Below are 27,547 nucleotides of genomic sequence, written 5' to 3'. Positions count from 1 at the left end.
TGCTCGGGAACCATGATCCCGCTGCAGAGCCAGGGATTTGCTCTGATGGCTGGGCTACAGAAGCTGCCAGCTAACTAGTGGATTTGCTGGGAGGATGGCAGTGGGGGAGGGGCGTTTCTGCAGCAAACAGAAATGAGGAGAACAAAGTGTTTGCAATTCCTTAGACAGTGAGTGAGCTGACACACAAACTTATTAATGTGAGCATCCATTTCTCCTCTGGGAGCCAGTGACTAGAGGCAAAGCCAAGTTCTCTCCCTCAAGCTCAGCTGCTTCAACACAAAAATCTGAGTTAAGAGGCTGCTCTAAGGATTGCTTTTCCCCAAGGAGGGCTTAGAGCAGTTATTTTTGGATATCTGAAGTGCAAGAACATTCCTGGGATTCTGCAATAAGCTTCAGAGTTGGGAAAATAGAATCTGCTAGCCAGCCATGGTTTGGAAGGAGACTACCAAACATCTCCAAAAGCCAAATGTTGCTCTACTGTTGCCCTGCCTACTGAAGATTCAAAAGGTATGTGCCAGAGAGGCATCATATATCCATTGGGAGAGCTTCTCTCAGGGTCAGATTAGAATTACTTTTGATGGTTCTCTCCACTCCAGCCCATAGCCCACCTATTTGGGACTTGCAGAGTACCACTGCTGTACTGACTGGCAGAAAGCAGCTGTCCTGATTACAGTCGGCATGACTGGGGATGCTTCCTGCAACCACAGCCTTATGTACAACAAGAGCACAACCCCTTGCTGGGGAATTCCAGTGGCAAGCACCATCCCACAGGAGACTGCGCTGATGGTCCACCAGCAAGTGTTGCGCTGCTGAAGTGCCATTTTTGGGAGGAGGTGTAACTAGCTATGTCACCCTGCAGAGCAGGCTCAAAATAGGATTGCACTCAGTGTGCCATGTGGCTCAGTGGTATGTCAGGACATGTATTTTTAGGAAATTCCTCCTTTGGGCAGAAAGGGTGAAGTGCTTGGCCTGGTTTGCAGGCTGCTGGCTTTGCCCAGATCTTTTGTACTAGAACGTGGGAGCATGTCAGCCACCAGTCGATCTGTGGAGGCTCTTAGAGCCTGGATACAGTGCTAGTCCTAGTTCACCTCCTGATCAGGGTGGCTGTGAAAGGGTAAAAGACAGCTGGTCTGCTGCTGTGCTTTTCTTTGTTTCAATGCATGAATGCTTGCTCTCTCTCTTTGCTGGTGCTTTTCAGAGAGGGAACTGACCTCCAACAGAGCAGGGATGGAGAAAAAAGTAAGGAAGATCAATGTGTTGGGAAGACTATGGTCTCTGAGGAGCAACAATAAAAATGTACCTTTCAGAATGAATGTGTGAGGGGAATAGGGAGCTCAGAGACGATAGCTCATGCAGAGAAGAAACAGAGAAGGAAAAGCAGACGGTAAGTAGAGGATTTAAATAAGCTCCTGGAGAGGCAAAGAGAAGTCTGACTTGGCGAGACACTTTTTGGGTGCAGCACAGTGAAAAAATGCAGTACATCTCCATGCCCAGCCAGTTGCTGATGCGCAGACAGTGCAGTGAAAAGGACAAGGTAAGGCAGTGCTGGACTCTAGAATCAAATTCTTCTCTCTGACAGATACTTGCTGGCTTCCTCTTTTCCCCAGAACATCATTCCTATCAGGCAGCATGTGTTCAGCTCCAGCATCTGGGTTGTGATTTTTTGGCAGCTGCACAAAATTTCTGCTATTAAATCCCACCTGCCAGTCTCATGTCTGCTCCCAGAGACCTTTGCCTGTCAGCAAATGTTTCAAAATCACACTGCCAGGCACAGCACATCATTCTACAATCCCACCTCAGGCAAAAACCCTCATGCAAGGACTCCTTTTAACTTCAGTGGGCTGCAGGAGGGAAAGGCTAGAGGACAAGCCTCTAGACAAGAGGCAGAAATACTCATTTAGGTCATGGCTTGCACTGAATTCCTTTCAGCACTAGTGTAAACCAGCTATTTCCCCCTGAAATATCTGAATAATACTGTTTTGCCTGACATTTTAAGAAGCTTTGTTTTGAGACATGTTCCATGCTATAGCTGTGCAGTAAGAGAATTTGTGAACTTTGTTCACTAGAATCTGTTCATATGAAGTTTTTCTCTTTAAAATTTTGCCTTTCCCTTCTCTTGCTTCTTAGCGGTCCCAGATAGTAATGCCACCCATATGATGTGTGCATACTGTATGTTGCTCCACTGTTGAAACAGTTCCTTAGTAAACAAAATGCTGAAAAATGCTTAGTAAACAAAATGCTTGCTCATCTGTCTTGGATAAGAGATCTATCCACAGATATAACTGCAATTTTTAATTCTGTACAGGGAGAAGGGGCCTAAACTTCCACAAAAATCATCTGCTGTAATATTTCACAATCTGAGTTTGAACCTAGGCAAGGAAGGCTGTGCTTCTGGTGCAAAGAACAACATCTCTTGGAGATGGAACAATCTACTTGATTATGGTATCTCTAAAATTGCAAACAAAAGAGACAATCAGTGCTTTTTGATGTGGACATCTGTCAGCAGAGAAACAACTGCTAATTGTCATGTAATAACCATACCAGACACTTTCATAGCAGTCATCCTTCTGGAATTCAAGCATGAAAAAAGCTGTTACTCATCCAAGCACCAAGCATATTTTGTCTGAATCTGGCTGCGTTTCTGTAACTGTTTAAAAGTCAGACATGATATGATGCTCTTTTATAGATGGATACCTGAGATCAAAATACTTAGCCAAAATACAGCAGTCAGTTATTGTTTTTCTTGGCATGTGGTTAAGGTATTTAGCCTTATATTCTAATATTTGCATTTGAGTTTTAGAAGCAATGTAGGTGTACTGAGAAAAGGTACTAATATCTCACATAAATACAAGCATGTGGGATTTGCAGAGAATTGGTTCAGCAGCAGAACTATTTAGTTGCACTTCATTCAGAGAAGTCCTTGCTCCTACAGAAGCACTGTAGGAGCTGTCACTTTGGCAGCTACATGGCTCTACATGAGCTCTGAACAATGTTAAAGCAGTACAATGCTGTCTAAAAGCCATGTGTGGGGAGGAATAGCTAATTCTCTTTTTATGAAAGGATTGACTCTAGACGGCCTGCCAACTATAGAAACCATACATGTAATTTCCTAAAGCATCTGCATACCTCCCTCGCAAGCATGGGCTCATCAGCCCGTCACTTAATTGAACAGAATGGAAAAAATAGTTGCAACTTCTCCAGATACAACAGGTAAATGGATATCTTTAATGACTAGTAACCTGAACCAGGTTTGAACTGACTGAAAACTTCTATAGAGTCTCTCTTGATTTGATGACACCAAAGGTGCCTGTACTACAGACCAGTTATTTTGCTGGGTTCATAGTTTGGCAGTAGTCTAATGATGAATACACTGTATTTGGGAAAATACAAAGGAGAAGGGAAAAATGAATTTTCTTGAGAGCTACCAGAGAGAAATGCTGGATCATCAGGAAAGTGAGTAAAATCAATCTCTCATGATTTTCAGCAAACTAGGGAAAAAACTTGACTGAGTAAACCTAAGGAACACGATAACTGCTGCAATAGCACAGAAACATACACATAAGATACATTTTAGCACTGCCCAGAGTCCTAAGCAAGAAAAATAAAATACCAAACATTATGAAGTGTTTTTTATCCATATGGAGTGAACAGAACTCTTACAGACCAATACAACCTCTAGTGCTGCATTCACTCTCTAGTCTAGCAAAGCCCTTTCATTTTTATGTGGTTCGTCTGCCTTTATTCTAGGAGGAATGGGCATGAGTATGTTAAATGAACCAGCCTGCATCTTTGAGATGCCTGGGGAAGCAGCAATGTGGAAAAGACCCATGGTGTCTGGGGAGCACTACAGACAGAAAATGAGGGAGAGGGGCATCTTCAGTTGTTGTGTCAAAGCCTCAACAAAACACAGACTCCAGCAGCAGCAGCCCCTGATGGGGATGATGTACTTGTAAAACATTTACATTTTCAGCAGGATGTTTCTCATTAAACTCAATTGGTTTGCACACCTGCTGGGAATGACTGCTCTGCACCTCATCTCCCTCTCCTACTTGAGCAGAGAGGATGCAACTGCCGAGGCTACCACACAGCACTGTGTTCCTTTTGTGCACTGACAGTAATTGAGAAAATGGATGGCAACAGCCTGTTTTGTGTTTGCTACTGTTCTAGGAAGTGCTTTATTTTTCTCTCTATTTTTTTTCCCCTCCACAGCATCAGACTCTCAGGTTTTACAGCCCTTTTGTAAGACTGACAGGGCCTTGAGCAGTTTCCCGACTGCAGGGTATCCCAATTGATGCTGGTAATAAACCACTCAGGACCAAGGAAAGTACCCATACAGATACTGACTGTGATCAGATCGAAGGGGAAAGGATGATATTGAAGCATGCCATGGTTAATAGTGCAAAGCAGAATAGCCAGCTGTCACTAAACACTTCTCAGCCTGTTTTATGAGCACAGCCTGACTTGTACATTTTAAGAAAGAGTTTTATTGATACTGTGTTATACTGTCTGAGGCATTTATGGTTTTGCCCAGAAAGGTCGGAGGCAACCAAACCTTCAGAGAAAGCTGCTAAAACTGTGTGGACAGTCAGCAGGACTTCTGGTTTAACACTGCTGTCCTAAGGCTCCCTTTCTGCATGTTTAGGGAGCCAGCACTTGTCAGTGAGATGTAAGTCATACCTCAGAAGAATACTTGAATGTAATGGCCTTGTTGTACTGCAGTGTTGCCCTGCTGTGAAATGAGAAAAATGCATTTACTGTGCCGAGGCAGCAGGTCAGCATCCCAAATGTTCTCCCCTCCAACAAGCTCACTGGGTCAGAATAATTCTGTTTTGGATTGTACAGGACAGTCTCCTGGGTAACATGCTTCACAGCAGTGCTTGGGGGGAACACGCCCTTGAATGCAAGGCAGTCAATGAGGTTTATAATTACAGTGTTTCATAACCTCGCTCATTCAGGCAGGGAAGGATACTGCTGAAGGGACCTCAAACAAGAGAAATCATATATCTGCAGCTACATAAATAGTTTTTAACATGATTTGAATCTTGGGTGACAGAAGGAGCTCTTCTGTCCACTGTGCTGTCCAGCGTCATGCAAAGAATGCACATATCAGTTTTAAACTCAGGTGGCAGTAGGACATGAAACTCCGAGTTCAGCTACCCTCTCCCAGAGAAGAGGATGTAAAATCCACTCTATCACTGAAATCTTATGACTGCATTAAGCAAGGTCTTGGCTCAAGGCCAGGTCCCAGCTGTCCCTGTAGTGATAATGACCGCTCTCCCTCGGGGTGCTGGGCACAGGCAGAAGCCAGCTGCATTTTCACACACGCACACATGTAAATTGTCTGAGCGTGGTGGTGTAAATGCTTCTGGGATGACAAACTGAACCCAGAGATGTCTCATCAACAACAAGACCCTTGCAGAATACATTTTATATTTACATTATATTTATTCTTGGAAAAGCCTGGAGGTAAAAAAATAAAATCTCCTGGCACAGTTTATCTGATGCTTTGTTTTTGAGTGTCCTTGATGCATAACAGCATGCTATCATCTCTAAAGATTAAAACCAATCCCTTCTTATTGCTCTGCTGGGTATTTTCAAAGAAATTCATGCACAGATGAAAACAAATAAAAACAATGTCCAATGGCTCTGCAGAGATCCTAGGCCTCTAGTTTCAGGTAGTCGGGAGACAATTTTCAACAAACATAGACCTCTTAAATCCTTGGCTACACCTCCAGTGAGGACATGCTGGCAAAACTTCAGTAGCTTTAATTGGGGTGAGGCTGGTTGAGGATTTTCAACATCATCTCCGTTTTGTGGTTTTTAGGGTACAATTTAACTAGGATCTAGAGCTTATCACGTGCAACACTGGATTTTCATTATTTTTTAAATTAGAGCTTCAAGTTAAATAACAATACCTTTGTTCAGGCTTGGTTTAAAGAAAAATTCAGAGTAGCCAGGTTAGTTTTCATGATGTTAAAATCTAGGAGTTTTGATGGACTGTGGCAAGGGTGGAGAAAGTCACCCTCTTATCATCAGTGCAGGACTGGGGCCCAAAATGACTGAATTAAATGCAGTATAAACTGAGAGAGCCTCAGGCACTGATGAAGGAACAGTTCAGCTTGCTTCAGTTAACATGTCTTTTGCTTTTACCCACTTGGCTTTATTGTTCCAAGGATATGACCCAGTACAAGAATGAAATCCCTCCCCCAGGCCTGCTCTACTTCCAGCATTTGCTGCTGGCTCGCTTTGATGGACAGTTGCAGGAGTTTCTTAAGGAGAAATTTATGTGACACTGCTGCACTTAGAGAAAGTCTGAAAATAGGCTTTTTTCTTTTTCTTCACTCCTGCTTGTGCACTAGCTTTGCTCAAACTGAAAAAAACACTGCAAAGGTATACTTGAGTGTTTGGTTTCTAAAGCCTGGGCAAAATCATTCAAAGGTCACCTGTGAAGCAAATCAAACTCCAGATGGAACTAAGCATAGGATGCTTGGGCCAAACACATGATGTTGATTACTTGAGTATTGATTTAGGGGTGCTTGTGGTATAGAGGATAACAGGGATAATGTTGAATACAAACTCATGCTCTCTTGCTGATAAACAGCCCCAGAACGCAGTATATCACAATGCATAAGGAAGACCCAGCAGGTCATGTTTGGATTGTACCTGCTGCACAATTCCATTCCATTTTTAGAAAATCTCTCTTTTATTTTTAAATTAACCTTACACTTGCTATACATTGCCCACCTACTTTACTCCAGTTGAAATTTGTTTGCTCTTCAGTCTGTATGCTGGCTGGGTGTTGAAACCACCCCCAAGTTTTTGGACAGTAACATAAAAAAATCCTCCCATGGCCCTCCCTCACCACTAGACTCATTTTTTATAAAATACGTTGTCCCTGCTAACCTAGGCCATATCCTATCCTTTGCTGCAATACCAGTGCTGCTGACCACACTGCTGTCAGTTGGTTACTTGTGGTGTAAAAGCACAAGCAGCAGCATTTAAGATGTACAGTATTGCAGAAAGCCAGTTACATTCATGGCCTTCTTTGCCTCTTCTACTTTGGGTGGGGATTACTAGAAGCCCAGCGGCTTTGTTTGGGATAGTTACTTTTATCTTTTCCCTGGTTTATCTCTTGAAAAGCTGATTTCCCAGTATACTGGGGGAGCTATGGAAGCATCAGATTCTTGTGTTGTATGCAGTGAGGGACAGTAATGCTCAAGCACAGTTATTCAGGCTTGTCAAAGCTCTATGTAGCAGTGCTAGTCACCTGGGAAAGGGGGTGGCATCCACACCTACACAGCTGCTTCTCTAACCCCCTTCCTTGACAAAAACATCTCAAGTCTAGGTAGTGTTAAAGGCACAGTATAGGTTTTTCTTCCTTGCCCCAAGCACTGGGATATTCTGCTACAGATACCTAAAAGCCATCATAATTCCTTTTAATTTGAAAGGTTTCACCTTTCACCATCAGCTCTGCAGTATCTGAGCAAAGGAAGTCTCTTCTAAAGGGAGATCTCTTCTAACAGGAGATGGAGAGAGGCAGTCCCTCTGGTTCTTCTCAAACTGTGACAAGCTCTATGACCACTGAGATGGAAAAAGTTTGCAAATTGTCTAGTTCAAAGTATGCAAAAATAGCAGGGCTGCAATTCCAACAAGGCTGCTCTTCTGTCCTTGTTTGATGCCAGCTTGTGGGGGTGAAAATGCGTAGTCCAAAACTACTGAGATTCAATCCATTTACAGAATTTTAATTGTATGAATTTGATTTGAAAGAATTTGTGTTACATGAATATATCATGACTTGTCATTGTTGCCTGCATTGACACTACATTATGTGAACATTCTTATTCCAGAGACTAGCTACATTGATAAAATCACTTAGTATAGCTGACCAAGCTAAAAATAAATTTATAAAAAATAGGCTGTCTTTTGGCTCAAGCATCTCACATATATGCCATTTTTACTTTGTGATGCTGCTATTTTTGATGCCGCTATTTTATATTTTCTGGTTTGGGAGAGCTAATTTCAAACAATAGGTTAGTTGCAAACCACTTCCTTTGATTGTTTTTCATTCACTATTCAAAGTAACAGATAAGTTAAAATGATATATGCTTCCAGTTTGTCTGATTTGCTGTGTCAGCCAGCAAATAATATATAATGCAGAATTTTTAAGGGAATGCAAAATCTATGAGTTGAGAAAGTTGTCAAACCACTGGTGACTATGGTGAGGTTCAAAGAAAAATAATTTCAAGCGGCAGAAATGTGAAATTAACACTTATCTCAAATACTTGCACAATCATTTATCACTAGTGAAAAGTAGCCCTGAGATTTCAAGGTTGCTTATTTGACATATCTGTGGTATTCTAGGAACAACACCAAGGAGTGCTAAGGTGAGGGTTTCTGCTTCTGAAGCCTGGAATTCTCCAGGGCTTGTGGATTTTATTGGTCTCTCTACATTTATTTACTTTTCTTGCTCTCAAGGCAAGACACTTTTCAAGCAAACAGGATACCAAATGGTCCATGAACCCGGTGCTGAAGATACTGCAGGCAATTTTGCTCTTAATGTGCATGAAATATGTACAGAATCTCTTACTAGTTTTCCTTGTGACTTCAGTAAGAGTATCTGCTTGTACTGCAGAAGCCTGTCCTGAACTATCCTCACGTACAAAATCTCAGTTCAGGAAAGATTTAAATGCTGTGGGGTCTGGCTGTATGTTAACAAATCTATAAGCTCTCCTACAACATCAAGCTTTGAGCCTCACAATGTGGTGAGCGATTATACAGGACTTTAGAAATGCTTCACTGTGGCATTTGTTTAATTTGACCTAGCTTCATTTGTCTGTATTAGTCACTCCTGTGCTCTGCTGAGCTGCAAGTGACAGCCTCAAAGAGAAAATACCTCTGCTGGCCAATCAGATCAGAAATTCTGTATATTTTGTTTAGATGCAAGGGAATAATACTGCTCTCTTATTAAAATCCATACAATCCCACAGAAGTGCCAAATCTGCTCATCATTAGATGCTTTGGAAAACATTGCCCAGGGGAGTATTTACATAAGAATGAAGCCAAACTTTCTTGTTTAAAAAAATGATCACTATCTCAGAACTGCTTCAGAATTTATTTTAGATGCAAGTCATAGTTCATCCTTCACTAACAATTAGATTTGGCCAGGTTGGTATGGTATGCTAAATGTGCTGAACAAGTGAACGTATTTCACTTTTCAAGGAAAAGAGAGGCAGTAGTAGGGTAGATCTGCACATTAGGGAGAGTTTTGATTGTCCAGAGCTGAATGATAGTGATGATAGGGTTTCCTGTTTATGGGTAAGAATCAGGGGGAAGGCCAGCATGGCAGATATCCTGGTGGGAGTCTGTTATAGACCACCCAATGAGGATGAAGAGGCAGATAGAATATTCTATAAGCATCTGGAAGATTAAGTCTTACAATCACTAGCCCTTGTTCTTGTGGGGTACTTCAACTTACCATATGTCTGGTGAAAATACAACACAGCAAACAGGAAGAAATCTAGGAGTTCCTAAAGTGAGGTTCCTGGGGTTGTTTAGGCTGAAGATATGGAGGCTCAGAGAAGACCTTATCACTCTGTAAAACTACCTAAAAGGAGGATATATCCAGGTGTCTCTTCTGCTGAGTAACAAGCAAAAGGACAAGAGAAAGTGGCATCAAGTTGTGCCATGGGAGGTTTAGGTCAGATATTAGGAAAAATTTCTTCACCAAAAGGGTTGCCAAGCATTGAATGACAAACATGCTGCCCAGGGAAGAGGATGGAGTCACCATCCCTGGAGATATTTAAAAGATGTGTGGATGTTTTAGTGGTGGACTTGACAGTGCTGGGTTAACGGTTGGACTCAATGATATTGGAGATCTTTTCCAACCCAAACAATTCCATGGTTCACCCATATGCTGCCTCTTTAGTGTTGGTTCATGTAATGTTCAATGCAGGTGTTAAAGCCTGCAATACACAGATTGACTTGACAGGTTGTGGAGAAGAAGTGGGAACTGTTGCTTATAACACAAGGAGAGACAGAGACCACAAGGATAAATTTACCACTGAACAGCATTTGCTGTACTAACATATGGAAGAGCAGCTTTTCCTGACCCTCAGGGGTCCAGGCCCAGATATGTGAGAGCCAAAGCATGGATGGTTGTTTCCCAGTGGCTCTCTGTATTTGGGTTGCATGGTGAGGTTTTGGTAGCATAGGGGCTAAAGGGGTGGTTGAGGTCAACTCACCACACTCTCCATTTCAGGTATCCAGCACTGCCCTCACTCAGCCTCCCACTCTACTCACTCCAGGATCACAAGACTTCACTTGTTCAACAAATTAGACTCCTCCTGCCCTGACCTGGCTAGTTCTGCAAGGAAAGTCTTCTTTAGAATGTGGCTTTTTTATTTTTCTACTTTGCTCTGTCCTGAGGCACAACCCACTTACCACACGGCCTTGGGGACCTGTCCCCTTTCCAAAGCATCAGACCCCAACCAGTCAAGATTGCTCAGGGGATGCAGAAGCTGCGCCTTCCATCTAAGGTTTCGTAACCAAATCTGAGCCTGCTAAAAAACTAGCTGACACTATGCTTCTTGTAGCTCTGATGTACACAAATATGTGCGTGTACACAGAGATGCACACACTTGTGGCCCTGCTATAGGCCACAGAGGATGCGAGAACCATTCCAGCAGCTTGCCTGTCTACAAACAATGAAAGCATAAAATCACAAGGTCACACCAGGGAGCCTCCTACCAAAGGTGTCTTCCTCCAACAGCTTCCCAGTGACTAGTGAATTCCCAACATTGCTCTGCTTCTGCTAATGTTGCCTTGAGCAATATCATTCCTTACTGTCTACAGTGTGGAAAAAGGTCTTGAACACTGTGTGGTTTTCTGTATGAAGGGGACTGTGAGTTACTGAAAAAAATCAGTGTTGATACCAAAATCTGAGCATAACTCAGACATGGCAGCTCCATATTTTTAAATATAGCACTGACCAAACAATCTTTTACTTATTCTGAGTGTAAAAAATCTTACTTGCCATAAGTGACCATTATGTGCAATTTGCCTCTGGCCCTCAACAACGCAGGTCTTGTTTGTCATTTCAGTGGCACAGTCTCCCTGGAGCTTTAAGAGGAACTGCATTTGCTGAACAGTGACCTCTTGCACCTGGGATGGAATAACCCCATGCAACTGTACCAGCCAACTGGGGAAAAGTAGCTCGGCAGGAGAGAACTTGGGGATGCTGGTGGACAACAATTGAGCACCAATTAGCAGGGCACCCGTGCAGTGCTGAAGGCTAATGTCACACTGTGCTGCACTAGGTAATCCCTCACAGCAGACTGGCAGTAATTATTTCCTTCTATTTTTTTAATATCTGGAGTGCTATCACCAGTTTTGGGTTCCTCAGTACCAAAAAGATGATGACAAACTGGAGAAGGACAGGTGTAGGGCCAGTGAGACGGCTAGGGGGACCATGATATTACGAAAAGCTTGCAAGAGGAACATTTATTCAGCCTTTCCCCCTCCAGGCTAAGGATGTATTCAATTGCTACCTTCAGCTACCTGAGAGGTGACTGGAAAAAAGACAGGACAAAACTTTTCTCAGAGGTGCTCAGTTGCAATGGATTAAGGTACAGCAGGGTTGTACCTTAACCTTGTTCTGGTTGATTAGCTATTTAGAAAAAAATCCTCACAAGGAGTGTGCAGCATCATAACACAGGCTTTGTGGAGAAAGCCACCCTTGGAAATAATCAAAGCTCAGCTAGACACATCCCTGAGCTACCTATATCAAATACAGGTGGCCCTGCTGTGAGCAAGAAGCAGGACCAGACGACCTCTGGAGGAAAGGTCCTTTCTCACCTAAATTCTTCTATAATTCTAATGTGCCCCATGACATGTGTGCTAAGATATTAAGAGCACTTAATATATCATCACTGGTGTCAGGTATCATCAACACTTTCATCAGCTGGAACACTGCCGAGCTGACTCAAATACTGTACATCTTGTCTAACTGCAATTAAAAAGGCACATGGCAGTTTCTGTGTATCTTAATTAGCCTTGTACCATACACACTGACATTCAAAATTAGCTGACTTGGGGGGTCTGTTACCCACTCAATTCAGAGTTTATATGGAGCTTGCCTGTTCTGTTGTAAATCTTACTAAGGCTCACAAAAGAAGGCCCTCCTTCAGAGTCACATTAACCACAGTCTGGGTTTTGAGGGATCAAAGCAAAACTCACATAGTACAAACCTAATGAATCAAACCCTACAAGATTGATGTTTCTGCATAAAGCAGCAAACCTCACATAAGAGCTCCACAGACCTGCCTCTTCTTTTATTGCTCTGCTCTTGGGATGTAAGAGGAGCAGCAGGGCAGTGACGTCTCTCCCACACTGGTATCTATTATTGTAATGCTAAGTGCTAGCTCCTGTCACCCCCGTAATCCTGTTTGGGAAGCTCTGCTACAGCATTTATGTTCTTATTTTTGTTTAGTCAATGCTGGCAAATAAAAGCATAAACAAATAATCTCCACAGTACAGCTTGGCACTACTGAGATGCTGCCATTTGTGTTCGAGTTGATTTTTATTTGCAGTCTCTTATGTTGGTGACAATCTTGGAAAGCAGATACAGCCTGGTAAGTGATGCAATTGTAAAACTGATGTTTTTATGAGTTTACTCCTTTTATTTAAATGAATGCTGAACAGGTGATCACAGGCAAAGAGAGAACTGGGCTAATTACAAAAACATCAATGCAGTATTTTCTCTGGAACAAGTCAATATAATTTTACCTCTTCCTGCCTTAAGCCATGCACTAGGAGATACTCAACTGCCTCATATGATATAACTTAAAGAGGTATCTATACAAACATAGGCACCCACTTTAATTGCACAGTCTCTCTATATCTTTAGGGCAAGAACAGAGGGAGACTCTTCCACAAGGCAGTGCAGAGCAGCAGCCTAACAAAAGATGCTCTGCACCAATCTTGGAGAATACCCCTCTCTGGGCAAGAGGTAGAAAGAATGACCAACTCATCTACCTAAGCTAAAGGCTGAGAACTAGGCAATGTGAATTTTCCCCACATAAAATGGAATTACCGCCTCAGACTCCGAGAAGCAAAGAGGAAGTATAAAAGTCCATTGTTCTGTTTATTTCTTACAAAGCCAGTGGCTATTAAGTAAAGCATGACAGAAAAATTACTACCCATTCAATTTCCAAAAATACTAATCATGAGGACAGATTTAGGCAAGCATTGTATCTGACAATGCCAGTGAACTGCATGACTCCAGAGAGCAACCACAAGACAGAGATGCTCCAGCCCGTTTCTGATCAAGCAGCTCCCAGTTGGTATGCTGCACCCAATGGTGGTCTCCGGTCCATGCCCTTCCTGATGGTGGAAAGGCTTGGCTAACTCCAGTGCTCATAAATCTCCCCACTGAAAGGTGATTAGCTTGAAAATCCCCTGTTGTTCTGTCAGGAAGCCATACAGAAGAGGTGCAAATCCATTAAATTACATCTGGCAGACATGTATCTAAGAATACATGGCATTTGGTGATATATGGAAACTACCACACTATACCTTCAGACAGCTTATACGACTATCTCTTTCCAAATTAACATTCTTGCCATCTGATTCTCATTAGACTCACTCAACTGTTCCATTAATCTTGTATTTTTCCTCCCAAGGGATTAACATTGATTTTTTTTTGTCTTGCGCACACACAGGAAGGTCATACTGTTTCCTACAGGGTGGATTCATTCAATAAGGAACTACACTATTAAACCTGACTTGATGTTATTGTCAGTGGAGCTGAGCTGCCACAATGCTGCTCATTTTTAAGAGAATCTCAATGCAACTCTCCTGAGTCCAGCTACATCCATCATTCCACTCCATGATACACACAAGCCGCTTGACGACTCATTAAGAATACAGATAAAAAATGGAAGTCAGGGCTGCATTCCAGGGAAGCCCTACTGACATTCAAACTCCACCTCTAATTTAAAAAATAATAAACAAAATAATTACAAAATGCTTCTGGGAATAGACGTTCTTCGTCAGAAAATAGAAATAGGAAGGCAGGACAACAGGTAGGCCTGCAAGACATTTTAGCTGGATACTCTGCACTTTAGGTCGCAGGTGAGGACATTATTAATTCAGTCACTGGTGACCTGGACAGGGCAGCCTGCATGCCTGAATGGGCAACCACTGTTTTGGGTTTGGTTAAGTCCTACTTACAGGTACTTTCGGGGCTGTCCACTCTCCCTCATAAATTGACCGAGCTGCAGTATCAGATGACCCAGAAGGCTGCTTCAGAACCTCCCTGCACTGATGGCCGAGAACCCTCTTCAATCTCCAGCAGCCATTTATAGCAGATCAAGCTGCCTCCTTTAGCTGATGCAGCTTTTTCCCCCCCCCCAGCATTCACTATTTGTTTCCATGTGTACCTGCAGAGAGCAGGAAGATCTCTTCGCAGTCTTCGTTTTACTACCCCGACAAGTCGAGATCTCTCTATCCCACCCCTGATGATCATAGGCCATTTTTCCCCTAAGGCTTTCCCCTGCCTCCATCTTTTTCCAGCCAGGGATTCTCTCTCTTGACCCCTTTTGCAAAAAGATAAGCAAGAGTCACATTAGCAATATTAAACAGCAGCTCATTGATAGACTGGAGATTTATAGAAGCATGAGGAAGGACAAGAGGAAAAGAGCAAGAGGAATGTTTTCAACATGTAAAAAATACACAAGTTTAGATGTCATGAAGAACAAACATAAAGCGTATATTAAGTTCCTGCCTCAGGAACTGATTTTTTTCCAAAGGGCTGAGGACTTCCACCTGATTTCGTGGTCCTGGATTGTTTGTTCTGTTGTTTTCAAATACTCCTTCAAAACCACTGGAACAAGCTTCTAACCTAAGTGCACTTTAAGATTCTTTGTAGTGAATTTTACCTTTCTTGGATTAAATAGCAAATAAATAGCATTGAAAAAGCCTTCTGGGGCAAATCAAGGTTGGGTTCAAGTCCTGCAGAAATCTACAAGGCGAAGAGAGATGAAAAAGGAAGAAACAAGCAACTGAAAAGGTTATGGAAGAGAAAAAATTATTTTAACTGTCTCTGAGCAGTCAATGCTTTAACTTGGTATTTTTAAAATAAGTAGCAGTCTATGCTTTTTGCTGTCGATTCCTTCCCCTCCCCTTCTCTTATACACCTATATATCACCATCTGCTTGTTCTCCAAATGTACTGGAGAAATGCAGTGAACTGAATAGAAAAAAAAAAAAAGGAGAAAAATTGTTCACAGCATAGTCCCCTCATCGAGGGAAAACTTATGGGGTGGACTGAAATGTTTAAATGTTTTGTACTATCAGAGTAGTCCAAAAATATCCTACTGGAGACTAGGACTTTGCAAATTCACCCTTGCAGTGTTTTCTTGTGCACTCCATATTAGGTAGACCTAAGAGAGTCCCAGTGTGAGTAGCTCTCAAAGCTGCATCAGAGAAGACGTCACTGGTCTTCCTTTGGGTGGCTCGAATCTCCTGTTGACTGCCACTATTACTTACTTAAGGAAGGGGGAAAAAAAAGGCACTTCGCTCAAGGTTGCTCCATTTTTGGAATGGCTTGTAATGACTGTCTGCTTGAATGCTTTGCCTACCTTTAGGTCTGTCATCTCTCTCTTAAAAATCCAGCCCCCTTCTCACCAGGGAAAAACTGCAGAACTGTACTGGTACAAAGATGTTCTGCTTGCACTGAATTTGCAAAGCAGGAGAATACATTCACTGTCAGAGAAAGGAAGCACCCTCCCTCCCCCCTGCGAAAAGCTATTTTCTGCAGGCGTTGTCATATCTTATCCCCAGGAAGAGGAGAGGGCTGTGCTAGAAAGCCATCAGATTCACCTTTGCTTCTGTTTTACTCTGTCCTTCACAGCACCGCTGTAACAATTCATCAATACAGTAGAGGGCAAGGCATGACACACAGGCACAGCAGATTCCTCTAATGAAAACAAATCCTTGCTAGAGGAAGAAATAGTTTGCAGGTCTGCCTCCTAAATCCTGCTCCCACTGTAAAAATGTTTTCATCACTACTTACATTTAGGGACATAAGGGTGCTCAGAGCTCTAAAGCACTTTTGTGCTGAACAGTTGCAGTACTTCGTCCAAAATAATTTGTGGCCCAAAATCCCAAATGAATACGGGAATCAAGACATACAATTAGAATAAATAAGATTTTGCATTTACAGAGCGTCTGTCATCTGAAAGTATGTGCAGATATTAATTAAGCTCCACAAACCCCAGATGAAGCAGATTAGTAGCTTCATCCCTGTTTTACAGAGGTTTAGAGTAAAGTGTGACACATGATCAGAGCTGAAAGTGCAGCAGAGCTGGCCATGCCAGGGATGGTGAGAGCCAGGGCTCCACCTCCTCTCTGGCCTCTTCAGTGAATTGCCTTCAATGGAAAATGACTGAGTTGCAGTTCTTTGCTCTCTCTAAGAGGAAGGACCCACCCTATTGCACAACAGTAGCAAAGTCCCAGCCTGAAGTGCTTTGATAAATACCATGAAATGGTGCCTAGTTTGGGAAGAGAAACTTGGAGCTCACTCGCTTTCATACATTTGCTTTGGGTGCTCTATCTTGCTCTTTCTAAAACACCAAAAGATTGCCCCTGCAGCAGCACCCCCACAAACAGTCCTAATAGCTTGGCTTGTGGCTTCTCAGGATTAAGGGACATGGCATACGGAGTATCTGAAGTACTTTAGTAACTGATACTTGTTTTTATATTTCTATTTCTATGCATTTTTACTATATTTTAACTCAGAAGCCACACCAACCTTGAGTCACACAGACAGAATGTAATTAAAAAACTAGTCAATATATACATCAAAACCTTAAAATAACCCTCTCTTGAAGCAGGTTTTACATACAGAAATTCTGAATAATAAACACACCTGATACCATCCAAAAATATTTAAAGTAATGAACACAAGGAATAGGTGTATTAAGATAAAAACTCGTAACGCTTCGATTGTTTTGTATGTTAAAGAATAGTAAAAAATTTATTTTGCAGACATTATCTACTGAAATTTGAATTCTTATGACAGCAGTTTCTCCAAGATTCCATTTAAGTATTTGTTTAGGCAGTAGCTATGATAATGAAAACTCTTCTCAGCATCACAAAAGTAGTACAACTGTCCACTTCATCAAATTGCCCAGTCCTTAACTCTGCTTATTACCTTCGCCTAAACAAGAGTGGGGGGACCATCAAATGCAGCCAGGAAGAAGTATCTCCAGAACAGATAAAAACAGGTTGCTTGCTGTGTCTCTAGATGCAATTATCCACCTAATTACACGTAGGACAAATGCACAGTTGTTCTAACTACTAGAGGATGAATTTTAATCATGATGTTCAGTTCTCTGTACACAAATATAAAAAACTGGGGAAGAAATGTCACTGTAAATGGAAACAGATCACGGCATACCTATCTACAAACTAGCAAAAACTGCATAAACTACAGACAAAAAGCAGTTTCTCAGATGATAACTAACTCTATTAAATAATGTGAAAATTACACTCTTTTGTTCTCACATTTAAGCACAGAAAGCATTCTAATTTAGTTTTCAAGGTAAAAATGGTTTTAATTAGGGTCCTAGCTACCTTACAAGACATACAGACCTTGGTATGATGGAGCTGTGATAATTTACCCACACAGAGAATCTGCCCTGTGATTTATATCATTACTCCAAGGCAGCATGAAACAAATCCCCAAGGAAGTAACACATGTCATCCTTGAAAATATTAAGCAATCAAACCATGTTTTTATTATGTGAATGGATGCTTTTGAAAACAAGGATGCATGCACCATACTGTGAGGTAAAATGAAATAAATGAACAGAAATAATTCATTTCCATGTTCTAATCAGCAGAAACTGTAGTCTTCAAATTATCCTGATCCTACCAAATGTGAGTCTGGACACAAGAGGTTGACTCTCCTACTAAAATGAACATGAAATTGCATCCTAAGTACACAATGAAGGCCAAATTAAACAGTCCTAGACTCTTTGCAAAGGCTTTCTTTTTATTCAGTCCTTGCATCCCACTGAACAATTAAGAAGTTTTAAATACAGCATCATATAGTTTTTAAATGCTCAGATCTAATCAAGAGCAATGTACTTATCTTATACAATCTATACAAAAATCTGTTCTTAATCAAGGTCTTCAGCTTCTAGCATTACCAGCAGAGAGAAATCTGTGTTCACCAGGTAAAAGGATGTCTCTGGCAAGCAAAATGAAGTATATTTATCAAATACTAGAACTACACACTTCCTGGCTGTGTTGTATTCACAGATGGGACACGGACATCTCTGCAAGTGACAAGTATTACACTGCTTACTGCCATTATAAATAACCATGCATTTATTAGAGATGCTGACCATCCAGAAAATAAAATCCAGCCCCTACAGGAACGAGGAGATGGAAACAGACCTTTGATAACAAAAGCGGGTTAATACAAAACAGCTGAAATAGAACATTGTATTTCTATGAAAATGTACATAGACATAATTATGCGAGTAAAAGACCATGGGCAGAAAGGTGCTTTTTAAACACTGAGTCCACAACACTGCCTTTGAAGCTAAGCTATTTTTTGTAAGTGCATTATTTGCTCTAGCCTGCCTATCTTAAAAAGAACTGTAAGAAGTTCAGAGAGAAGTAGTAGCAATAAAAGAAAGAAACAGGAATGGTTCAGTGACAGATACCTATAAAATCAGTAATGGGAGCGAGAATAAGAATCAGTGGGGTGTCTTCCAAAATAAGGACAAGGTGCAGCTCTAAGGCCAAGAACATACAGAATGTGGCAGTTCTTTGTACAGCAGAAAGGAGACCTGTGGGTCTCCTTGCCGAAGGGTGTTGTCAATGATGAAAGCTCTAACACAGGCTCAAGACAAGCTCATGAAGGAGAAATGCACTGTGAATTACTATGCAAGTAGAATCTAACTCTACTTCAGGATGTCCCTAAGTCATAACCTTAGAAGTACCACGTATGCCTGCCCTGCCCTCATTCTTTCCTAGGCACTTCTTTGATGCTGTTGGTGAGAATGACTTACATAAACCTCTGGCCTGACCTGGTACAGTCATGCCAATGTTATGTTTAGTATCTACTTTCAGAAAAAAGTTCCCGGTAATAGCTTTAAATTCACTTTGGAGGGGATGACTGGATGGAAAGCAGCTTTGCAGGAAAGGCCTTGGTGAAAGAGCAGCTGACCATGGGCCGGTGATGTGCTCTTGCAGCAAAGGCAGCTAACAGCATCCTGGGATGCATTAGGAACGGCGTCTTCTGAGTATCTCAGTATGTTTTTAGTTTATCTTGCAATATTACGTATGGAGCTTTAGGACTCAAATCCAGCATGCTGGAATTGATTTTCTCCTCCTCTGAATCAAAAGTGGGAATGGTACTGAATGCACTGTGGCTGGAACTAGCAAATTTCAATGTCATTCTCTGGTTACATACAGGTGGGTGGATTTGTGTATCGCTTTACAAGGAGGTGTCATCTGCCCCAGCTTGTATTATATTTTCTGACTTTGTTGGACACATGTCAGTTTTGTTATCACTGTCCCAAAGCTGTGTATAGCATGATGTTATATAAACAAAATTTGGTACATACTGCAAAATGTAAGCCATAGTTATTGGTTGTAGGAATGTGCAGTCAGAGGTCACAGTGTAAGACAAGGGGATATGGACTAAGCTCTTGTTTCTAGACCAGCGAAGACACCTGCTCAGTAGAAACTCCATCAGCCTCCCTGGGGGAAAGAAGTGCTCTGTGATCCTTGCAAGCAGGCCCCAGAAGGAGCCTGTGAAAGGGAAGAAGGAAAAAACAGGGCTGTTCTAATAGAAATGTGTGAGACAGAATCAGAAGAAATGTGGAAAAAGAACCTTAGCAAGTTGTATTTATGAAAGAAAACTGTGGTCTCACAGTATGTACAATTTTTAAAGGCCAAGCTAATTGTTTCTGGCAGCCAAAGGAGTTCCACACCTCACCAGGAGTTCTTTGGTACATAAGTATGCTCCAAATAGCCTCAAAAACTGACTGTGTATGTTTTTTCCAAGTGAAAACAGAACTCCTCAACAAATATGCTTCCTTAAATTAGGTATTAGCCAGTAGTATTTACTTTGTAAATGCCAATGGTGGATTCCTAATACAGGCTTAAGGATCCTGTGACATCACTCAGAAATTGCAAGTGTTACAAGAAGCAGCACAACTATGTGGTATTTTCAAAGTGCCTGTGGTTTCCTAACCACAGTATTGACACCAAGTGCCAAAGGCCCCTGTGATGAAGCAGAGCATGTACCCACTTCATCGGATGTGCTCAGCACGGCACTCCTGCCGAACAGCGCTGCTCTTCCACGCAGCACCGTGCTTTATATGGAAAGCTCACTGATTTGACAGCTATTGTAAACACTCTACAGTCACAGTAAAACACAGCCATTTTCAGCTAAGCAGAGAAAGAGCTTGTGTGTATTATGGTGGTGACTGTATTCTGTGTAAAGGTGAAGTTACTGATACCCGGTGGACTCATTCATTGCTAGATCTGTGCCCTTCATTTAAAGCCAGCAACACTCTTCAGGTTGGAACTTTCCAAATATAGCTTTGACAACCCACTTCTGAGAGCCCAGGGGAAGAGACATGACTACTTTGCTAATTGATGTTGATACACCAGGGAGGATCAGCACTGTCTGCCGCAGAGTCTTTCCTTAAAGTGGACTAGGTCAGCTGGATGGCACCAAGTCAAACAGTAATTCTCATAACCAGACCATCTTTCTCTAAATTATTACATATCCACAACAGTATTACTACAGTGGGAAAACAATGTACTCGATCTGGGAGGACCAGCACTGAAACAACATGTGCGAATTTAATTCCAGCTGCCTGTGTATGTGTCTTGCATAGTTCTGAACCCCTTGGAACTAGGTGATAATCTGTTTTGGCCTCTTGCATAAGCCAAGACATATATTTCCCTCTGGTAGGGGACTGAACATACTGTGCTCAAAACCTTGTATTTTTAATAAAAGTACAGCTAGTACTTGGCTAATTCATACATTTCAGAAAGGCATTCAGTTTTCTTCTGATGGCCTTGAGGAGATTCAGAATTTACCACTTGTTACATTACATCCTCAACTGCATAAACCCAGTCTTAAGTTCTCCATGGGGACACTGTCTCATTCAGTACACAGGACAAAATCACTTAGCTAGCAGCCATTCAATATTTTATTTTTGCCCTTTTCATTTGATGCATAGCCCTAAAAGCCTTGTTTACTGCACATTATTCCAGCTCTATTCTGAAGGCAGAATGATTAATTTCTTTACAGGCTTTTCTATAGTGCTCATCAGATGTTTCTAACTTGTTATGTGCAATTTCCTAGCTTTTGGAAAAACATACAAAGGAGTGCCATTATGTGGCATCATATAACTACTGCCATGATTCATATCAGCAGGGATAGACCAGACCTTTGCTATCTTAGCTAACAGGTGTAAACCACAGGCTGCCAGCATGGCCAAGATAAAGGAGATGAGGCACATGCTTAAGCAAGTGATTTTCACTGATATTTGCTGGCAGCAGGATGGGAAGAATCAGAATCTTAAGGAGATTGAAGGATATGGAAAGAAAGTACAGGTTCCTGCTCCTTTGCCACTCTCATAAGATTGATCTCTTTAATTTGCCCTTTCCAACAAGCCCACCTCTCAACCCATGTGTCTTATCTATCCAGTCTTATTCAGTTTACCTATCTTACCCTATTTTCCATCTATCCTTATTTCTCTCACTTTGTTATTGAGTTTATCTTTCTTCCTCCCCACTTGCTTACAGACTGAGTCTCTGCCCCCAAATTTCCCATCTCATTGTCTTTTTCAACTCTCCTAAATTTTACTTCCATCCCTTGACTAAGACATTATCAAAGAATACTCTGAATTGGAAGGGACTCACAAGGATCATCAAAGTCTGTCTCCTGGCCCAAAACTGCACAAGATAGCCCCAAGAATCACACCATGTGCCTGTGAGCATTGTCCAAACACTTCCAGTACTCTGGTAGGCTTGGTGCTGTGACCACTTCCACAGGGAGCCTGTTCCAGTGCTCAACCATCCTCTGGGTGAAAAACCTTCTCCTAATATCCAACTTAAGCCTCCCCTGACACAGCTTCAGGACATTCCCTCACATCCTAACACTGGTCACCAGAGATAAAAGAGGTAAGTTCCTACCTCTCTGCATCCCCTCATGAGGAAGCTATAGACAGCTATGAGGTCTCCCCTCAGTCTCCTCTTCTCTAAGCTGAACAAGCCAAGTGACCTCAGCTGCTCCTGGTAGGGCTTCTCCTCTAGATTCTTCAACATCTTCATGGCCCTCCTTTGGACCTTCCTATACTGTGGTGCCCAAAACTGCACACAATATTCAAGGTGAGGCTGCCCCAGTGCAGAGCAGAGTGGGACAATCCCTTCCCTCGACTGGCTGGCGATGCTTTGCCTGATGCCCCCCAGGACATGGTTGGCCCTCCTGGCTGCCAGGCCACTGCTGACTCATGTTCAACTTGCCCTCAGCCAGGATCCCCAGGTCCCTTTCTATGAAGTGGGCTTTCCAGCCTCTCATCCCCCATCCTGTATGTACACCCAGGGTTGCCCCAGGGCTTGTGCCTTCACAAATCCACCCTGGCTGTGCCAATGACAGCATTGTCTTTCAGGTGTTTTTCAGTAACTTCCAGAATAATCTCTATAATTTTACCAGTCACTGAAGTGAGACTGACAGGCCTGTAGTTACCAGAGTCATCTCTCTTGTCCTTGTTGAAAATTACTTGAGTTTGAGGGGAAGGAGCATTCAAAGACACTTTAGAGCTTTCAGAAATACATATCTACTAAGCACATACAAGATGTGTTTTTTAAAGGTTACGACTTGGATAACCTGGAAAGGATTTTCTTAGGGATGGTAAAAAGTGCATTAATATGTTACCCATTCCTTGCAAAACCTGGAGACACTAAGGCACAGTAAAGAAGATGTCACAGAAGCCTTTAAGGTCTCTTCTGTAGCCTCATTTTCAGTAACAGTTATGACATTTTCTGAAGTCAACTGGGCCAGAGCAGATTTGCATCTCAGAAATTTTTATACCAAATTACTATAGTTTCAGAAAATTTCAAGCAACTGAAATAGGAAGACACAGAATGTGGTTGTGTCCACAAAATAAGACAAAAATTAAAGCTGTTAGTACCATGTTGGAATCTAACTTGATGGCTGTTCTGGTATCGGTGACATCTGAAATCATGACACTGAGCAAAGAATATAATTCCATCTAGCTAGGTTTTTAATGACTGAATTTGTAAAGGCTATATTAGAACATCAAAGTAATATTATTACCCCATATAAGCTTGAAATCTGTATAGCATATGTCTCCTGCCATATGCATCAGCTATTAATTTGCTATTTTTGTACTAAACATTCATTATTACCAAATATCTCATCCCTTGCCTGTACGTTCTACTATTTTCTCTCAATTAGAACTTCACATTTGTCCTCTTGTGCACTAATACCCCTTCACTTTTGGAGATACCAGCAAACCCCATCAGGACCAAATTTATGCCAGGAGATACAAATCTGCTAACAAAGACACTAAGCAGTCACATGGATATAGAATTCCTGTAAAAAATAAATTAGTCAAGACAGACTTCTAAAACCCCAGAGAGACCTAGTAAGGGCTACAGTTAAAAAGACAAATAATTGATGAAATTTGATTTACTGTTCTGATTTCACAAGAGAAGTGGGTTTTGGCCTTCCACAAAGCTCCCTGTATTAAAAATACTGTTATTAAGCTCTAGGCCCTGTGTCTGGAAAACAGTTTGTTTTGGGCTTGGTGTCACAGAAAAAAAAAACTTGCTGGGTAGGAGTGTTACCAAAAAACACCCACAAATGTGGAGTCACTGCCCCTACACAAGGCTGAACTAAGCTGCAGCTTAAGGGAGCAACAGATTAATTTTGTTGTAAACTCATAGTTTATCTTGATTTGTGTAGACACAAGACACCAGCCCAAGGTTTCCAAACCCCACATATATATCTATATATCTATATCTATATCTATATCTATCTATCTATATATCTCAATATATATCTCCACATTCAAGAGTTATTTAGTTCAGATCTTTCGAACATCAGTGTACTGCTAATTTAAAATGCATAACAGTTAGTAGAAAAAGCAGCGAAGACAAAGCAGTGAATTGACTTCCAAAACTATCAGCCTTTGTCAATTAAAATATTTACTTTTGACACAAGTGCTAATTGGTTAAAAACATTCAATCCAGTCTTAAAATAGAGGTTCAAGCTACCCAATTTATGCTTGGAACAGTCACTTGCTCTCAGGATTAGGAAGACAATGGCATCCAGAGCAAGCATGTGCCCTCTCCCCTCTTATTACAGTTAATCAGGAACATAAATACTATAATGGAGCTGAGCCCCTGCAAACTCACCAGGCTGTTCATAATTTCCACTCCAGCTGGATTCACTGTGAGCGCTTCATCATACAATTGCTTAGCCTCCTCCAAATTGCCTTTCATCTCTGCAAACCTCCCACGCATGTACAATACAGCATGAGACGTGGGGAAAAGACTAGCTGCCTCCTGGATGCAAAAGCCTGCTTCTTTGAGATGCTGCTGTTCCATGAAGAGTTCAGCTAAAAAAACCAAAACAGCAAACCGTAAAAATAAAGTAAAAAACACCCTACCAATAAAGGAAATCTAACAAGAGACCTTTTCTTTGTATTAATTATAAATAATTTCCCTTAAGCATATTAAAACATGAGGCCATGATCTGGCACAATGTTTACTACTATGGTTAGTGCTTACTATTATGACAGGATTCACTGAATGGATCTTTTCCTAATGCAAAGGGCTCTATACAGATGTTCATGGACATCTTTAGGTGGTGTCCTGACAGGACAACCTTAAGGATTCGTCCATTGAGAATGTAAACAGTACTGAACTAAGCCCTAAGGAAGCAAGGCTGGTAGCTACTTGGCGTCATCATATGTATTTCCAAATAATCTGGGGAGGGGGGAAAAGAACAGAATAAGATATCACTGTCAACTGAGAACTTCAAACACGTCAGAGTAATACGATACATCCGAGCTGGACGTTAGACAACTTACCTTAAAAAGAGTATTTCCACATTTAAAAATATGGTAAAAGTGTTTCTCTCTGCTTGTTTGTCAAGTTCACGAGATAGTTGTCTCTTAACTTTTCAGAGACTGTTAAAATCAAAAGACTTTTATAATATAGATCTATTTATATTGTGTATTCACCCATTTACTTCCCCATACTTTACAGAAAAATGAAATACAGCTCTTGGAAGAGACCACTCATTTACTTTCTTGATCTATCAGCAACTGTCTTAGTGGTTTTTTTAGGAAAAAGATGTAACAGGCATACACTCATGTGCTTGAATGTCAACTTGTTAATGAAATAATTTCTCATGATCAACATAAATTTCATAACATATCTCATGGTTGAACTTTAACATTTCTCAGGATTTGGTCTAGATGATTGTCTGACTAGATGATTGTTGTGTTGGACTGAATGGATGATGGTTGTAGGTCTCTTTCCACTGAAATAGTCTAATTCTAGATTTATTAGATATTAAATTCTTTCAAAAGGTCAGAAGTGATACTCAGTTTTCACTGCTACACATAACTGAAAAGGGAAACTGTGGTTTTAGACAGATATATATATATATATGCACACACAAACCTGTATGCATGTACGTATATAAAATAATTCTCTTTCTTCATGCAGCAGGCATTGCTCTTTGGTCCATAACCTGTTTGTGTTCTATGTGTTCTCACTGCAAAAAATCAGTGGTCTCTTTTTTTTTTTTTAACTGATGTGGTAATGCAGTAAGTATTGACAGTTCAAGAGTCCAATTCAAAATTACTAATTCAGGCTCCAGATTTAAAAAACACTATTCTGAAATTAGACACAACCTTAAATGCCCTGACTTTTAAAGGCAGTGAATATTCTCATGAAGTCTCTGTGAGGAGGGAAATTAGTGTGACAATTTCTCTTAAACAGATTTAAGAAACTCTGCCAGTTTCAAAACACTGGGAGACCCAGAAGACTGTGGGGACTTGGCATGATGACATCAAGCTTACTGGCAAGAGGTGATCAGGAAAGCATCTCAAAGGCAGTCCTGCCTGACCATGTAAAGGCTCCTCCTTGACTATCTGACATGAGACTGGGACCACAGATAGCATTTCTATTGGCACACTAAAAACAATTCTGTACTGAAGTGACCGCATGGCTGAACACCCTTCCACTTCTGAGGTGGTCCTCCTAGAAGAAGGGTGAGACATTGCTCCAATATTCCTTGGCCATCCCTAGCTTGTGCTACAGATAAATGTCATTCTCCAAGGCTGTCAACATGAGCATAATATTAGTTCCTTCATAAGAGTTATACTCTTTCAGAATGACTCATATACATTTCTCTCTGGTTAATCATAAAATCTCTGCATGCATCCCTTCCCTTGGCTCCAAGAGGCTGCAGCTATCTATAATAACAGAAAGCAACGCCATGTACCTTGTCAAGCTGAGTATTTGCACAGCCTTATGCAAAACTTTGTGGGAGGACAGTATTTTCCTTGCACTTCCAAGGAACAGAGCATTTTCCTGCCAAGTGCTGCATAGCAGCTGATGCTGTGCATGTGGCATTAATGAGGATGGTGATGTGCAAAGAGGCAATCACTGCCTGAAGATGAACACTTCATTTGCAAAGTTAGCACAAACTTAACAGCACAAAAGAAGGGGTGAAACCCTGGCACTGTTTGAAGTCAGCAGAAGTTCTGGATACTGCCATATTAAAAACTCTATTAGTAACTAACAGCATCATGTGACTTGTTTCATCTCAGAAAAGAATTGGGAGCAAAGGGGTTTAGATGTGAAATCACGCACAGCCAGTGTTTCAATGCATACAAAATGGAGAGTATTTATTCTTTCAACGGTGCCTGTAAATCTTCCTCAGTAATAACAATTATTTAGAGGAAGTGCAGCAACACAGAATCTAAATAAGATCTACAAATTGTATTTTATGGTATGGTAATGTAGCATATTAAAGTTCAGTCCACTTCTTTGCAGGCTCAATAGTCAATAAAAATGATTTAATGGTGTGGGAGGTCTAATTTGCATAAAAAAGAATGAGAGGGGTGCCTTGTAGTTATGAAAGGAAAGGAGTGCTAAAATTTTTAGCTACCGAGCTAAAAATAGACATTAAAGGACGTCGTTTAAGCCTTCATTAAAATGTGTTTTCTGCAAACTCATTTTTCACTTCTATTACACACTCCTTTTATTTACAGATTAACAAGATAAAGCTTATGTAACATGGAACAAAAACATAGCTAGAAGCAGAAATCAAACCCAAAAAAGAGTACTTATTACATTTTTCATGGTAATACCCTCAGCGGTACTGAAAGTACTGAAACACCTGTTTTTGTGCTACCTGGGTTAGCAGCTTCCTGACCACTGGATTAATCAGCCTATCTCCTTATATAACC

General features: G+C 41.3%; 1 protein-coding gene across 4 annotated transcripts in view; it reads right to left on the bottom strand.

Moving 5' to 3' along the window:
• Positions 1–27,547, bottom strand: part of TTC7A (tetratricopeptide repeat domain 7A) — a 170,209-nt gene that overhangs the window by 12,135 nt on the left and 130,527 nt on the right. For all 4 annotated transcript variants that reach the window (XM_018085285.1, XM_018085286.1, XM_018085288.1 and 1 more), the window contains one exon: positions 24,477–24,679. In XM_018085285.1, the coding sequence (XP_017940774.1) occupies positions 24,477–24,679 (203 nt within the window). The remainder of the gene's footprint in view (positions 1–24,476; positions 24,680–27,547) is intronic.

Source organism: Manacus vitellinus, unplaced genomic scaffold (genome assembly GCF_001715985.3).
Source record: "Manacus vitellinus isolate BGI_N305 unplaced genomic scaffold, ASM171598v3 scaffold_8_pilon, whole genome shotgun sequence".
NCBI classification, from domain to species: Eukaryota; Metazoa; Chordata; class Aves; order Passeriformes; family Pipridae; genus Manacus; species Manacus vitellinus.
This window is presented reverse-complemented; position numbering and strand designations above follow the sequence as displayed.